This window comes from Zonotrichia albicollis, chromosome 4 (genome assembly GCF_047830755.1).
Source record: "Zonotrichia albicollis isolate bZonAlb1 chromosome 4, bZonAlb1.hap1, whole genome shotgun sequence".
Classification (NCBI taxonomy): Eukaryota; Metazoa; Chordata; class Aves; order Passeriformes; family Passerellidae; genus Zonotrichia; species Zonotrichia albicollis.
In genome coordinates this window covers 31,162,779-31,178,964 of record NC_133822.1, presented here as the reverse complement: position 1 = coordinate 31,178,964, position 16,186 = coordinate 31,162,779, and the positions used below count along the sequence as shown (strand labels likewise).

Genomic DNA, 16,186 nt, shown 5'->3' with positions numbered 1-16,186 from the left:
GGAATATTCACTAAGTAGAATGTCACCTAACATATCTGGCTAACAGCCACTAAAAAGTTCTTTAATTTAAAAGTTCTCTGCTTTTAGGAATTTCTAGTTAAGAGTTATTATCTAAGCTTTATCTCAAAATGCAAATAAGCTTCTCATTAAAAAAAAAAAAAGCTACATGCATTTTTGGGATATTAAGGAGGAAAAGACAGTGAACTGGGCTTTACACCTCTCCAGATTCAGTATGTTTTAAGAGTAAACCAACTTCCAGGTATCATGAGTTTATCTCTCAAGAGGTGAACAGTTTCTTTTTCCAACTTTCCATATAACTGTGTTACATGCTTTTTTACCTCCTGAACAATCACCTGTCTATACGAAGAACTTTGACAAAGTTAAAGATACTTTTAATAAGGGTCTAAATCAGAAATATAAACAGAAGAAAGAAACCTCACTTTCTTTATATTTCCTTGAAACTCAAATAGTAGCTTCTCTGATCCCTCCATAACTTAATCTTAAATTTCAGGATTTCTTATTCAGCATATCCTTGAGACATTAAGGCAAAGAATAAACTTCCAACTTTGCTCAAGTTTTACATTCCTTAAAGTTATAATTAATATCTGATTTGCTGTTTAGTCCAAAGCACTAAAAAGAACAATTATTTGCAAATGTTAACTAATGTAGAATTTTGATCAGCTTTATATGCTACATATTTACCATGTCCAATGGAAAGTAAATAACACTGTTCTAGAGACTATGATGTAGACTAAAAAGAAAGGTTTCCTATATAATTCTCCTGCTTTAGCACAGACAGGTTATTCAGAAAAGTTACCCTTGTAATTTCTGTTTATAACACATAGGAAGCATATTTATCTAAGGAAAAAAAAAAACGATCTGACATAACAACGAAAACAAACCAAGATAAACCTTATTCATAAGACATAACAATCAAAGTGTATTTTGTTCTTGTACTTGATCCCACCTTTAAAAGATAATGATGAAGTCCAAAGCTGGTGTTGGGAGGATGGGACACAGATATTAACAACAGTAGCACTCTTTCATCAGAGTTATTTGTTAAAAATGAGAGTTGATGTACTTATCATGCAACAGAGAAGTTCCCTCAGTTCTATCTATTGCCCTTTTGCTATAGTCCACAAGCTCCAAAGATGCAGCCATCTGGTACACTTAGACAAAAGTTTTTCCTGGCCAGCTAATTATTAGTGAACAACATTTATTTTCTTTTGGAAATCTAAGACTTTTATGAAATAGTATTTTTTGCATTTTTGTATCCGAAAACATACAGTTTAAACTTGCATTAGGCAAGCCAAGCAGTTCTCCTAATACACAGAAAATGTATGAATAAGATTTTCTGCCCAAGTTGTAGCAGGAACAACAACTGCCACCTGTGTATCTACCCGTTGGCTCTTGCAGGCTAAACAAAATCAACTGAAAAAAGCACTTCAGCTAAGCCTTACCTTGCTGTGGACATTCCAGCTGTCAAGTGTTACATTAAATAGAGCCTTTAGTGCCTCAATGGCACAATCTGTCTCTTGCAAAGATAGAGGAAGCCTGTCACGATCTTCTGCTGCCTTATATTCCTCTGTCCATCTTACACTCAGGGAACTCTCCAAAGCCTGAGTCAAAACCTGCACCCCTTGTAGCTCCTGACGCAGCTGTGCTCTAATATCTGTGTGCAGAAGCGACAAGAGGAAGAGGAGACGCAAATCAAAGCATTTAATGTCATCAACAAGCTGCCGGTCCTTACATTTCTGCAGAAGATTGCAGAGCATTGCTGCAAGATTCAGTTCCAAACTGAGCTTCTGTGCAACTGAACTATTAAAAATTATGTTACAGAGGCATTTTAAGGCTTCTACTATCACAGGAAATTCAGATACTCTCTCCAGTGGATCTTCCACAGTGTCCAGCTTTGCTAGCTTCATAAGGATCTGCATGTTCCTCTTTGTGGTTACAGGCACTAAAACTTTCTTGTCCCGGGAGAGAATCCGGAGGGCCTCCAGACAGGCAACTTGACATGAAGTCTTTGTGTCTTTTTCAAGGATGTTTAGAATTCCTTCACACAGTTTCTAGGCAAACACAACAAAGAAAAAGGGGACAGTTTCAGTGTCAAAATACTGGTGGCAATAAGAAACTACTTGGCTAAGCTTCCATATAACTTTAGACATTTTATCTCACTTGAGAAACTAGGTATTCCGTATTAGCACTTCAAAATATGTACTGTTACCAAAGGCCTCCAGAAAGCACCAAATGCAGTTATCCTCTTGGACACAATCCAAATACATCAACATTTGCAGAAGCATTAAGCCAAAATGGCAGCTATTACCCACCACTGCCAGTTACAGTATCAGGACTAAAACCTCCAGAAGAATAACAAAGTTAAAGAGAAGTGAAAGCAAAAATATGTCAAAGTACAACAGTCACACCTACAGCACCTGCAGAATTTTTAAGTCAAGGGTGTTTCAGTCAGGAGGCTGGGAGAAAAAGAAACCAAAATAACTGCTATTTAACATACAAGGATTAGTACTCCCATGTAACTGTAATTTATGTGACCTCTGCAACCTAATCCACAGACTTCTCCCATTTTAAGTATGACTCTAAGAAATAACACCTCTGACACAGAAACACAATGCAGTTTTCCTTGAAGGCAGACTGGAGCAGTTCTACCAAAGCAGCTTTATCAACACAGATTGTTCTTGATGTCAAAATAGTTCACAGATTCCTTATACCAACAGGACTGCAGGGGTAAATAATCACATAAATGCAGCATGGGAAAATACAGCACTCCAATATTCTGCAGGTCAGAACTGTAACATCAGAATTACCGAAGCATTACCTTTTATAGGACAGAAATGGACAGTCAATCAATCAAAGGGGAGAAAAGAGAGGCCAGAAAAGATTGCTTGATGTGAGAGGACTCCAGTGGGATTTTATGCCTTACGCTCAACACAACTATTCATGGGTCCTAGTGTCAGAAGTATAGTCACAAAGAAATTCCCAATACAACAGAAACTGCACTGTACCTCCTAGGACACAGTTTCTCCATGCTCCTCTCCTCCTCAGTGTGGTGTCTTGACCATCAACATGAATAAATTACTGAAGAAGCCAGAGCAGCCACTGAGTGGAAGAGCCCTAAAGCAGAAGTCTACTTAGGACCCAAAATTCATATTGTGACCTCAGGCAGTCTGTGTCAAAAAAATCATTACAAAAAGCACAGGAATACTAGTAAAGTATAAAATGGTGCTTGGTGAATGGTCTCTGAATTCCACTTTCATTATCACCACCACAACAAAAAGGTGAGGAGCACTGAAGCCCATGACCCTGATACAAAGTTCAAAACAAAGCTTCCACTTAGGACATGTAAGCCAGTATTACTACTGTGATGATTTACAATTAAAGTCAAAATAAAAAAATGAACAAAATCAAGAACAAACATTAAATCTAAAGCACATCTAGAACAGACACTCCAGAAGAATATGGGAACAAACAACCAAAGACTTAAACTTGTTTTCTTTTAACTTCAAACAACATTAAGAGAAAATGTGCAAACAAAGTCAAACAGTAGGAACTCACAACATGATTTCTACAATGCTTGTCCTGGGGTTAAGCCCATCCAAAAGCACCACCCAGACAACCAAGACCCTGACTGCATTTCCACAGCCCTGACTGGACAATCCAGTAAGAGCCTGAAAACAAGGAATGAGCCCCACCTCTCATCACATATGCAACATGAGAAATCTTTTATCAGAATATTAGAGACACTACAGTACTAAAAATCCCACATGTGACCAACTGTACAGGCATACAGGCAATTACTGTGTCTGGAAAAAGGCACATAAGGACAGAGTTCCTCACCATTAACCTAGAGCTGCTCACACAGAACCACACAACTCCCTGATTAAAGCATTGTATGCCAGACCTGCACCAAATGTTTCTGAAGGTGGCAGCTTTGAAGTGTTTTTTAAAATGCCCAAAACAAAAAATGCCCAGTCTAGATCCACAGTCAAATTACCTAGTTACAGCTCAACTTCTTACAAGAGTTCACTTTCTACTGCTGAGAGTTTTGCATACAGTTAAGTCTGCTTTGCAAGCTGAAGTGTGGAGTCTGTTTGGTTTTGAGGAATAACACACAACTGAACAGACAGTTCACAGAACTCCAGAAAAATCCTAGTTTATTCTGTGTTTAAGCACTTTTCAACTAGACTTAGCAGTTATTGTCTTCCTTGTTGGCAACAGCTGCCACAAGGTGGTCTGTAACAATTTATCCAAATTCTGAAACTTATTTGATTACACAGAGACCAAGCTGCTCAAATTCTGACTTAATTTTTTTCCCCATAATTTTACCCACCTGCTGTTATGAAAGTGTCACTGGAAAATGTCAAAAGCACTGCAGGAGGGATGCCAAAGGGCAATAACCTCCTGCTGACCTGCTGCGAGAGGTGGAAGTCTAACCTTCCCTCCATACAGTAAATGACATGCAATTTAATTAAAAATATAAAATCATCTCTTTGGCTTCAAATCATAGTGAAATGCAGCACCAGAAGAGTCTTAACTCTGAATAGTTGTACTAAAGATAGATATAAAATAGATCTTTTTTTTAAGAGATTTAGCAACCTGATTACAACTTAACTGCTGACAAAGCTCTCTGGAGTTAAAATCCAGTCAGCCATCAAGAGTGATTTTAGAGGAAGCAGCAATCAGGGCATCTGTGACAGTGAACCACTGTAGGCTGATCCCAAGAGCCATCAGCAGCTCAGGAAAAGCTAGAGTATCTGATTATAATTGCAGAGCTATCCACGGAAAGATTCACCCTAATAGGAAACTGCCTCAGAGACAATTAAAACCAAATGCCATACAGCACATTTTCTGTTTTGGCCTTGATGGTACAAGGGAAATGATGCACAGAGATAAGAGAAATAGGAAGAGATGTGACCACAACAACATTATCATGCTTTTCATTTTCTCTAGGTGGTGCTCTTTCTACCACCCTGTAGACCATTAGCATGGCATAAGCTAAAGGGCACAGATTTCATTTCTATGGTTGGAAATGAAAGCAAGTGAAAATTCAGACTGGAAGGAACCTCCCCCTTTCACAACACATATGATGACTGTTCCAGTTTCAGGGCCTTTGTTTGCTACCCTTTAGGTCACTGCAAGATTTTCACATTTCTTTGTTTGGTGTTCTATCCTTTCAACATCCAGATAATATTTTGACTTTCATCAATCATGCTACAGCAAGCAATGTTTTTCATATACTTTTTCAAAAACTCTAGTTTTAACATTTTTTTATTGTAAAATCCATTCATTTCTCTAAAATTCAAGATTTCTCAGCTTTTCTGCTAATACTAACACAGAACAATGCACACCATTCCTTTTGTCTTGGCTGTAGTATTAAATCTTGTATCAAAACAGGAAGGCCAGAAAAACCCATTTGTCATCCTGTTTTGACAAATAAACTATTAACCTATTTTGGTCCTTTATCTTGACAGTGTAAAGCCACGATGCTAAGAAGCAAAACAGCCCAGTAGAAAAAGATCTCTCCTGAGACACAAGATGTGTGTTTTCTCCCTTGCTCAGCCACAGGCCTGCTTTGTGACTTTGGGCCAAATACTTCCATTATCTTCCACTATCTTTGCTCACAGGCTGATTAGGCTGAGGTGAGGGGAGGGGATGGAAAGGAGAGCACAACTCTTCAGTTTCTGTGTTTTAATGTCTATTAACGCTTCCGAGCAAAGCATCCATGACAATGAGAAAGTAAGCCCAAGAATATTTGAAATATTAGTTACAACTTTCATTTCTCTGCAAGTCAAGACAACATTTACACAACATATATCATCAACAGTGCAGAATAACAGGACAATTAGATAACCTCTCCTGAGAATACTGTGCCAAATTTTTGCCTAGTCTTTGTGGACAGATGTGGGTGGGAAGGTGTATACTTGCATTCCTTGAGGATTAAGCCTGCTTTATTTTGAGCACTTCATTGTTGAGCCTGCACTGACAGTGGGAAGTTGGCTATTTGGCAGGAGCCTGCCAGCTCTGACATGGCACAGAGCCAAGCTGAAGGTCTGAACACATGAGAGCAGGACAGTTCTGCAGGTGAGGTGAGGAGCACCCTGAGCAATCCCGGTTGTCAGAACTGGTGGATTAAGCACTTGCTTCAGAGTCACAGAAAGGTTCAATCCTGTGTAGCTGCACTCACAGCAGCCCCTGCTCACCTCACTGGACAGGGAGAGGGAGAACCCTTTTATCTTCTGTAATCCCATGGTGAAAGGATGTTAAAAGGAGAGATGGGTTTCATGAACCTTAAGAGGTTTCAGTAAAAGCTAAAAAATGCTGGATGGGAATGGGCAGGACCAGAGGGAATTAGAACAAATGCTCAGTATTAATGCAGGATACTTAGTACTTTTTCCTCTTACAGACTGGTACTCCCTTAAGGGGTTTTGGAGAAGTCAGAACAGTAACAACAGCAACTAAAATACCACACAGTGTGCCCACAGGAGAACTTGAGCTTAATATTGTTACAGGACACTCACTAACAGACTTTAAAAGCTTACCCCATATTTACTGGGAAGAGAAAAACTGTACCTTGGTGGCTGCAGGAACCTTCAGACCTCCCTGAAACATCACCGCATCAACAGCACTAACTTAAGAATGAGGTTCTTCTAAGATTGAGAGTGTGACAGCATCTTGCTCCATCAACACACTTCACTCCTTTCAGAGTTAAAACATGGTACTGTACAGAGACTTAGAGAATCTCCCCACATCATTAATTTAACTGGTAGAGAAATCCCCACATACATTTGGTATGATTTACCACCAGCTATTTCAACACTTTGAAAACACTCAGTGATGCAAGGGGAAAACACTGTTTTGGGTGATTTTCTTCCCATTGAATTTTAGATCCATCATGTTCAAATCAAACCCAGACAATAACTCAAGAACACTGATCACAAATTCTGAAGATTTCTATTAAGAGACCCAACACAGTAAGCTGGACCTAACAGAGCAGAAACCTGATGCTGCAAGTACACTAAGAGGTGAAGCAGACAGAAAGGTATGGAGCTGAAGAGGAAATAGTGCAGTCATATCAGGTAAGAATATGGCTTGTAAGTCATATTCTTACATTTGGCTACTGCTTCCCTTTTTTCCCCTTCCTCTTGCAAACTCAGTGCCTTCATCCAAATTAAAAAGCCCTACTTGCCATCTTGGACAGATTTACTTCATCTGTTATATCACAGCAAATGGTGCCATGACAACTTCCAGCTGTGGAAGGCTATGACCAGCCAGACAATCAGTGCTGAGACATTTCCAGGGCACAAACAGTACTGTAATTTTATTACCATCTGAAGTCTGTAAAGAGCACAAACGTGTTGCTACTTCAGAAGTAGTATTTGGCCCCAACAAAGTATAAATTATGGAGAGCAAAGCTATTAAATAAAGATCAAGTGGTCCAAAAAACCCTTTCCTTTTTGTATTAGCATGTGAGCTTGAGCTGAAGCACCTTCTCTGCCAGAGAGAGGGAGACACTACACCCGACAACTCTCTCCAAGGTGACTGCCTGGTCAAGTTAATAGATATCCCTTTTCTGGAGTGGATTCCAGAGCAGACCAACTGTTTGTCTCAACCATGCCACGGTGCTGTGAAGTGTTGCAGTTCTGGACACTCAACTTTTTCCAGCAGAACACTGTCAAAAACTTCTTGACTGCTTGAGACAAATACTTCAGATTTCTAAGTGCTCATTAAACTCCTCAGAAACAACACCACTGCCTTTATTTCAGCTGCTATTCCAGAACACATTTACTTCTGGTTGGCAATACTGTTTACACAAGGAAACTGAAAACAGGCTTCCATAAATTCTTATTTTTTTTTAGTATATAACAAGTTAAGAAGGATTGGCACTGACTTGATGTGCCTGGTATCTGAGTGTATCTTAGAGTACAACACAGATTGCCATCTGATTTATATCCAGAACACTCACCACAGATAGGCCAAGGCAGACACATACATCATTAAACAACCAGGACAAATACAAGGACAGCTTACATTACAATCTCGAGGTTGTATCACCCTGAGATGTATTACAGTCCTGTGGCTATGTTCAGATAGACAAACTTGATAGCATTACCTCCCTTCCTGTCTTCTGGAGGACACAACCTACTTTTCTCCTGGAATTCATTATCACAAACTCACTGCAGATTTAGTTAGATTTACAGCCTAAAACCATCATGCTTTGGTAGTCATATATCACTGCAGAACAATTTACTCAGTCCAATTAACCAGCTTCTAGTCAAGCCATAGTTTTGGCCTTTCTATCTTTTGTATTTTCAGCATGTCACTGGTGTGTATGGGTTGCTTAAAAAAAAAATCCTCATACTATGTAACTTACATTCACCTCTCCAAACTCATTGTTTTTATTTGGCTTTTGCCTATTTGGCCTCTGCTCTCTTGTCCTTTCCTGTGTTCTGCAGCTGGCAATCAATTTTTCAGACTAGACATTCACTCAAGCACAGTGTAAAAAGGGATGGGAGGGATGGTGAGGGAACAGAGGCAAGCACCAAGTCCAGATCCCAGGTGAGCTCTTCTACAGATCAGAAGGGACACACACAGAGTGCATCATCACATCACTGAGTGTCAGCTTCCAGCAAAGCCATAGATAAAGCAAAGCTAAGAGGTCTTTGATTCTCTGTGTAACAAGGAATTGCAACTGAAGATTACAGTACAAACAACTGATGGGTTTGCAAATGCAAAAGACTGGCAGACTTATCATCCCACCCATTTCTACCAGAAAAAAGAAAAAAATAACACCTTAAAATATTTAGATTTAGCATAAGATCATGGAATGAAACAATGTGTGCCCAATTTCAGACAAGCTATCCTTGTAGGAATCTTGCAATTCTGATTTCAAGCTTTGAGTTTATTCCAGAAATAGCAGAAAGATACAGCCTCATTCACTAATGAATGTTTTCTGAATAAATATGCAAATCAGCCTCAAAGCTAATTACACAACAGAAAGAAAGGGCTTTGTACTACATCTTACTCCCTAAAAATAACAACAGGAAAAAATAATTCCATGTCCAAGCTTTAAATGCGAGGCTGTGAATGGATCCCAAGGGATGTGCTAAGCCCTCCCACACCTGGACAGCTCAATTCACATTTCCCAGCTTTGACACCTGATGCATGTACCACATCTCACTGATTACAGCACCTTTGGAATAACAGGCTTCTGCAACGCTGTCTTCCTTATAGCTTAATAGTTTTCTTCTTTACTTATCCCTTCATCTTAATCCCTAGTGTTCTTTAAGCATCTCACATAGATAAGAAATATATCTGTCATATTGTTACCTGCTGAGAAGAGAGAAAATTGAAAAATCTACAGCAAAATTTTACCTCAGTAGATACAGAAGACTATCTTTACATTTATTCTTCCACCTCATCTCAAATCCGTACCCAGCAAAATCATTTATAGGCTTTTCTGTAACTACTTTCATTCAACACTGGGAGCCTTGCTAGGGGAATTTCAGAGAAAAAAGGGAATGTGTAGTTTTCATGTCTCTTGGACTGAAGAAGCAACAATTAAATTATAACTTTATACTCACTGCTTGCACCATTTCACAATGGCATCTAAGTTCAGAGACTGCCTTTATTCTTAACTTCTTCCTTGAGGTATGCAGCTCTACACCCTATTTTACTCACCTTTCTTTTGTCTTCATCTGCAGGGTCAAACCTGAAAGTGGCCCGATTCTGTAAGCAAAGACAAGAGTTTGTGTTTGTTACATGCACAGCAGCTGCAGAGGATGTAATAACTGCAAAACTATTCAAAACTCCAGGGCTCTGGTTAAACTAAGCCTCAGATAATGAGGCTACAACCATGCCCTCCTCTTCCCATCCTCCCCAACAGCAAAAGCATCACTAAGTGCCTCCAATGAAGAGTTTCACAAGTACTACTGGTGCAGAGCAAGCTTTTACCTCTGGGATGTGAGTCAACTACCTCACACATGGCACTTAACAGGGTGAAAAATGAGAGAGATTGCCTTGTGTTTCACACATACCTCATTACCCAGATTCTTCCCCAAACAGATCTTGCTTACAAGCTTTTGACTGCTCTGAGTGTTCCAAACCAGAACCACCATGGCATCATATTGCCCAGAAAACAAGTACTACAAATCAAATAAGCCTTGCTACAAAAACTACGAGTTTCTGTGTTCTGGCAGCTTCCAAAACACCTTACCAGGGTATTTGTTTCTCTGGTATAGTTAAACAAAAGGTAGACATGGTCTAACTACAAGTCCTTTTTTTTTATTAAACACTTCAAACAGCAGTCAGGCCTAGTTCCATGTCAGCACACATGTTAGCATAGAAGAATGCTATTAGGGAAATATTACTCATCAGACAAAGAAAACAGCACTAATACCAGACATTTCTCTTAACATTTTAAAACTTCCAATATAAATGATCAAGCATGATTATTATAACATGACTAACAGCTTCCAAAAAATTAAAATATCAATTTCTATATCTAACATGCAACTTGCTACACCATGCAAGCGACTGAAAACAAAAGTGACTTTCCATAGCACATTCATGGGCCTTCTTACCTTTCATGACCCAAGCTCACAATGACACAGAAAGGTCACCAACATCAATTAGAGCCTTGAGGATGTTAAGAAAATCATTCTCCTCCTCTCTCAATAATAGACAAATAATCCCCTTCCTCTCTCTTACAGAGCCTCCCAGCTAGACAACAGGAGTTCAGCAACATGCTGGCCTCAAAGACAGGTGAGCACTGAATGATGAGCAATCAACCAAGAGAATGCAACCTTTATGTTTGCACATGAACGTTTCAGCAAGTTTACAAAAGCAATGTAGTGAGAACAAGCCTAACCAGTAAAGCAACGAGATTTGGAATAATCACTGCAAATAGGACAGCACAGAGAAGCACCAACAGACATATTAATTTCTCTCATCATGGTTATTCTATGGGCACTTGCACTTTGGAACCACACTTGATCCATCCTTTCTTTTCAATTAAACCATATTTAATTTGTTATTTGGAAAAAAAAAAAAACTAGGGAAACCTAAAGCTCTGGAACCTGGAGTACTCTGCCCAGTCTTTGCCGGCCCATAGACAAAGTGTCAGTAACAAAGTGTACAAAAAAAAGAGATGAAGGAAATACGATTAAAAAGTCTGAACAAGAAATGCAGTAAGGGCAATGTCATACTGAGACAGCATTAAAGTTTCTCACCTACTCCAAAAGAAGTATTTAGGTACACACTTAACTCCAAGACTTCATGCAAATACTTGAAATGTCAGAACACAAGGTGCATGAGCTCTCAACTGTGTCCTTGATGATTCAACTCAAGCCTAAACAATTCACCTGGGAAAGCTGCTGAGAAGGCATAAAATCCAGTGCAGCAAAATTAAGAAACTATGCTTGTGCATCCTTTCTGACAGAACACATTTAACACGGGGTCACTTTGAGGAGTAAGGACAGAAACAAAAGGTTCCTTCAATCAGAATCCTTCCTCTGTACCTCAGAGGTCAGAAAGTTAAAACAGATGTGTCCATGAACTCCTGATCTACCCATCCTTCAGACCGAGTTCCCTCCAGGTGCATCAACCTCTACCTTTGAATTTCACCCAGACAAAGGCAGCCTATGTCAAGACTCAAGGTTCTTCTACAAGCCCAAGTTTGAGTGAAGAAATCAGTTACTGCCATTGTTAGGTGTAAAATATGTTGCACTTAAGATAGCAAATTTCAAGACACCTCTTGGAGGATGAATACCCACATCACACCCATGTTCATTTGGCTTCTCCCCTAATCACAAAGTGATTTAATGAAACTTTAACTAAAGATCTGAATGTTCATTCCTGAAACAGATTCCTAAATTTTAGTCAATAATTAGTTCAACATGACTGCATATAAATTACCGCCAAAGCCAAACCCCGAGTCAGCACCAGCTTTAGAGACTTGTGTACCACTCACACAAGCACATATACAAAGGACAGCCACCTGAAGGGTTGAGACATAATCTTTCAGAATGGACTGTGCTGCTCTACTACAATCTAAGTGTCAAAATGCCCCTATCAGAAGGGGGGGGAGGGGTTAATAAAAGATTAACCCAACATGTATTTTCACTCTGATTTTCACCTCCCTATATCAACAGGAAACACCTTCACTTCTTGTCTGAACATACCCACATCAGACTACAAAAGCAGCAGACCCTTACTACTTGTTCATACTTGCCAGCATTAAAAGCTCAACCTGCTCTAAGCTGTCTCCCCCTTTCGCTTTGCTTGGCCAGAAACACGGAAAAATGAAGCGGGGTCTGTCAGCCCATTTCACACACATCCCCCGCACACTGACACGGCCGCTGTCCAGGCGATGGGAAGCGCTCTCCGTTCCCCACAAAGGGCAGCACCTCGGGCAGGTGGGCAGGTACCGAGAGACCTCAGTGTTCTTCTGTCCGGCCCCTGCCTAGCGGTGTACGCAGGTTAAAAGACTTGTGACGCAAATGAACGCTATCGAACAGCTCCTTTTACAGCCGATCACCGATAACCCACACTATACCCACTGGGCGCGCAGAACGCAAGAGCGAACGTGCCGGGGCCCGAGCCCGGCAATGGGCTTTGGGCTCCCCTGGAAGTCTGCTTTCCTCCAGCCACTGCCCCGGCTCTCCGCCCCAGCAGCGCCGCGGGGCCCGGCACGGCCTGCGAGCGGGGAGCGCACGGGAGAGGCGGGAAGCTGAGCCGGGCAGGGGCTCTGAGGGGCGGGGGCCATGGCGGTAGAGCGGTGAGCGCTGGGGACCCGCTGCAGAGCCCAGTCCGGGGGGTCCAGGACGATGCTGGCGGCTCTGCCGATGGCGCGCGGGGCGGGGCGGCAACAGCGCCGGGGGAGCGGCGCAAAGGGGAGGGGGATGGAACCCGTTACCTCCTCGTTGTACCACGCCAGGACGCGCTCCACCGCCTCGGCGCCACCGCCGCCGCGCCCCTCCACGGCCTCCAGCACCGCGCCCAGCTCCGGGCCCGGCTCGGCGCCCCGCTCCATGACCGACCGTCCCGTCCCGTCCCGTCCGGCGCCGCCGGCAGCGGCCGCGCCCCGCCCGCGCACCACAACCCGCGGCCCCTGACGCGCCCGACGCTCCGCGGAACCCGCCCGGACTGCCAGGCAGCGTCCGCGCGCCATTGGCTGGAGGGGCCGACGGCGCGCACTCCCGAGCTCTCCTATTGGCTGCTGTCCTGTCGTCAGGCTGTTGCGGAGAGAGGACTCCATCTCCCAGCATGCTCAACGGCGCGGGAGCCGGCGGGGTGTGCCGTGCTTTCTTGCCGCGGGGCACGATGGGTGCTGCAGTCCGTGCCCACAGCGCCCAGGGTTTCCGCTGGGAAGAGCGGCGGTAGCCCGCTCTCGGGACGCACGGCGGCACAGGGCGCTGCCCAGCGCTTCCCTCCCTCTTTCTTAGGCTTGGCCGATTGTGTGCTCTCTGCGACCTGCCCTGGGCACGCCGTGTCAGTCACAAGGCGAAGGGCTGCCACAGCTAGGGCTGGCTGCTTTTTCTTAAGCTTTTAGGTTTATGTATCACGGGCGAAGTGTGTGAGTGTTCCCTGAAGCGGGGCTTCGCCACAGCGTCTGGCAGCAAAACCAATCTCAAGTCTAACCCACCAGAGCAGTGTGGTACACGAAAATTTTGCGTTTTGTTCAGGAGGCGGCAGGAGGGGAAGGTGCATTGGCAGAGCCAGGCAAAGGTGAACGGTGTCTCTATAAAGGTTTTGCAAGACTGCGTGTTTAAACCACTCTGAGCACATCCACAGCATTTCCAAACTCAAGGTGCCCTGTAATTGAAATTCATTGTCCAGATAGCAGAGAGTTATATATTGAAGTTAACAAAACCCACTCCTCAAATATGTTCTACAGAGCTGTGGCCGGTCTCTCCTCAAAATCTTTATTCCTTGAGTTCAGGAATCCGTGAGAAAGAGAAACCTTTAATCTCACAAATGACTGGTTCCATAGCAGAAAACACCAGGGAGGTTGCATCTGCAGATGGACAGAGCCCAGAGGGGGTCAGATGTGACGGTGCCTGTCTGCAGTGTTTAAGATGCAGAGCCAAACCAGAACCTGAATTTCCTCCTTAGGGGTTTCTTGCCACAGGAACTGAAATATAAATCCAGAACAGCACAGTCACTGGAGTGCAAGGAGTAACAAAATCCAGTCATCCAGTGTGCAGCCATTAATTCTGAGTCTGATCCATCTGTAAACTAACAGAGCTTTGGAGAGAAACCCAATAAAAAGAGTCTTTTGCTTATTAGATTTACAACTCTATAAAAAAGTATAAACTGGCTTAGATTTACTTCACAGCACAGCAAAACACTCATTTTACTTGCCCATAGTTATTTATTTTTTTTTAATTCCAAAACCTGAAAAATAAACATTAGGAAACTCTTACTGCCCTTTAAAGGCACATTGTTATTCATCATCAGCGTGTTTTAGTTTCCACTTTATGTAGTATATGAAGGATTAGGATTTCAATGAAAGAGAAGGACAGAATAAATTGCATCCTCTACCAAAGAACTGGCAGACCTTTTCAGATGGGTGCATACCACGAGCCCTTCCCATGTTAGTCAGCTTTATGTAAACCTTCCAAAGCAACGTCTGCCCCTGAATTTCATGGGTTTCAGGGTCAGTCACAACAGAATTGTGGGGCTGGGGAGGTCAGAGGCCATTTTTGTCAAAGGGTAGCGACCTTTGCAGCAAGAGGTAGCCTGACAAAAACAGGATTCATGCTACTGAATGGAGTTCTCACTGCTCTTCCCCCGCTGAGTCTTTTTTCTACCTGGTAATGAAAAATCTTGAAGAATTGTAGTGGATTTTTATAGGCATACATACATATATACATTTGTGTGTGTGTGTAGATCTGTTCAAAAATATTAAATGTGTTATGTCAGTTATGCTGTAATGTATAATATTAGTTTCTGTTCTACTGTATATATTATATATCTATCATTTATTATATGTCTTAGCCTGTGAAAAAGATCACATCATTATAAAAATGTGTATTTGTTGTTAGGAAAAAAGAGAATGTAAGCAAGAAATTAAAAAAAAAAAAGAGAAAAGAAAAAGGGAAAAGGAAAAGAGAAAAAAAATAGGAAAAGGAGGAAAGATAAGAAAGAAAGAAGAAAATAGGAAAAATAACAGAAGAGAAACTGCAATTGAGACGGAATATTTCAGAATGTGGCATTAAAGTTTCATCAGCAACGTTTGCATAGTCACATATTTAGTTCATATGCATATAAATGCATGGCTAGGCAAGAAAACCTAACTTTTAGTTTACATGTTCAAGGAAAATAATTAAATAACAACCTGCAGACGCTGAATCAGGAGGTTTGACAGTTTGTACTGAGATGACTTAAGACATTCTTGCCCCTCACCAGACATTATACCCGGAGGTTAAGGTGCTCTCCCCAGGCTGCTGCTCTCCCCAGGCAGGTGCACAGCCTGTGACCTGAAAGCTGACATGGTTTGTGCTGCAGTGGTGGGGTCTGAGCTACAGTGGCCCAGGATCCGTCCTGCTTTACTTCGCAGCTCTTCTCATGCAGGAGGTGCCCTCTGTTCCACCATTCTATACACTGCCCCCCAAGAATGGCTACTTTGAATTTCAAAGCCCTCATCAGGAAGCAGTTCAATGGCAGTTGGAAGTGCACACTCCTGAGGCATCAACACAAGTTTTTCAATTTATTTTTAAAAAAAGAAAAAAGAAATAATATGGAGGCTTTTTTTGCAAAAGACTTTCCAAGCCCTGTTTGATTGATGATGTTCTTGGCTCTTTTTTATGAGCAGCTTTGTGGTGCTGCTGTTGGTCAGAATTTCCTCTCCCAAGACACCCAGGATGTTGCAGTTCTCCATTCAGAAATGTTTTATTATTTCTGGGTCTCACACTGTGTCCGATATCCCTCCTCCCTCCTGAACAATCTGCCTGAGCTCTTTGGGGTAACAAAGCTGACCCCATAAGTGTGGAAGCATATGAAATATTTGTATGCTAAAATAGTCTCATTTTCTCCTCTTTTTCAGTCAATGGGGATTAGGCTTCTTTTGGTTTAAAAATTTACTATAAAAAAGAGCAGAAGTGCTTCTGGCTTCCCTTGAGTGGTGCTTAGGCTCGCCACCATACTGATCCTTCCAAAGATCCAGCCT

General features: G+C 42.0%; 1 protein-coding gene across 1 annotated transcript in view; it reads right to left on the bottom strand.

Moving 5' to 3' along the window:
- Window positions 1-13,178, bottom strand: part of RIC8B (RIC8 guanine nucleotide exchange factor B) — a 32,057-nt gene extending 18,879 nt beyond the window's left edge. The window contains exons 1-3 of the mRNA XM_005491174.4: window positions 12,932-13,178; window positions 9,697-9,744; window positions 1,461-2,069 (exon numbers count right to left, since the gene is read on the bottom strand). Coding sequence (XP_005491231.1) covers window positions 1,461-2,069; window positions 9,697-9,744; window positions 12,932-13,048 — 774 coding nt within the window. The 5' untranslated portion in view covers window positions 13,049-13,178. The remainder of the gene's footprint in view (window positions 1-1,460; window positions 2,070-9,696; window positions 9,745-12,931) is intronic.
- Between the last annotated feature and the right edge of the window lie 3,008 nt (window positions 13,179-16,186).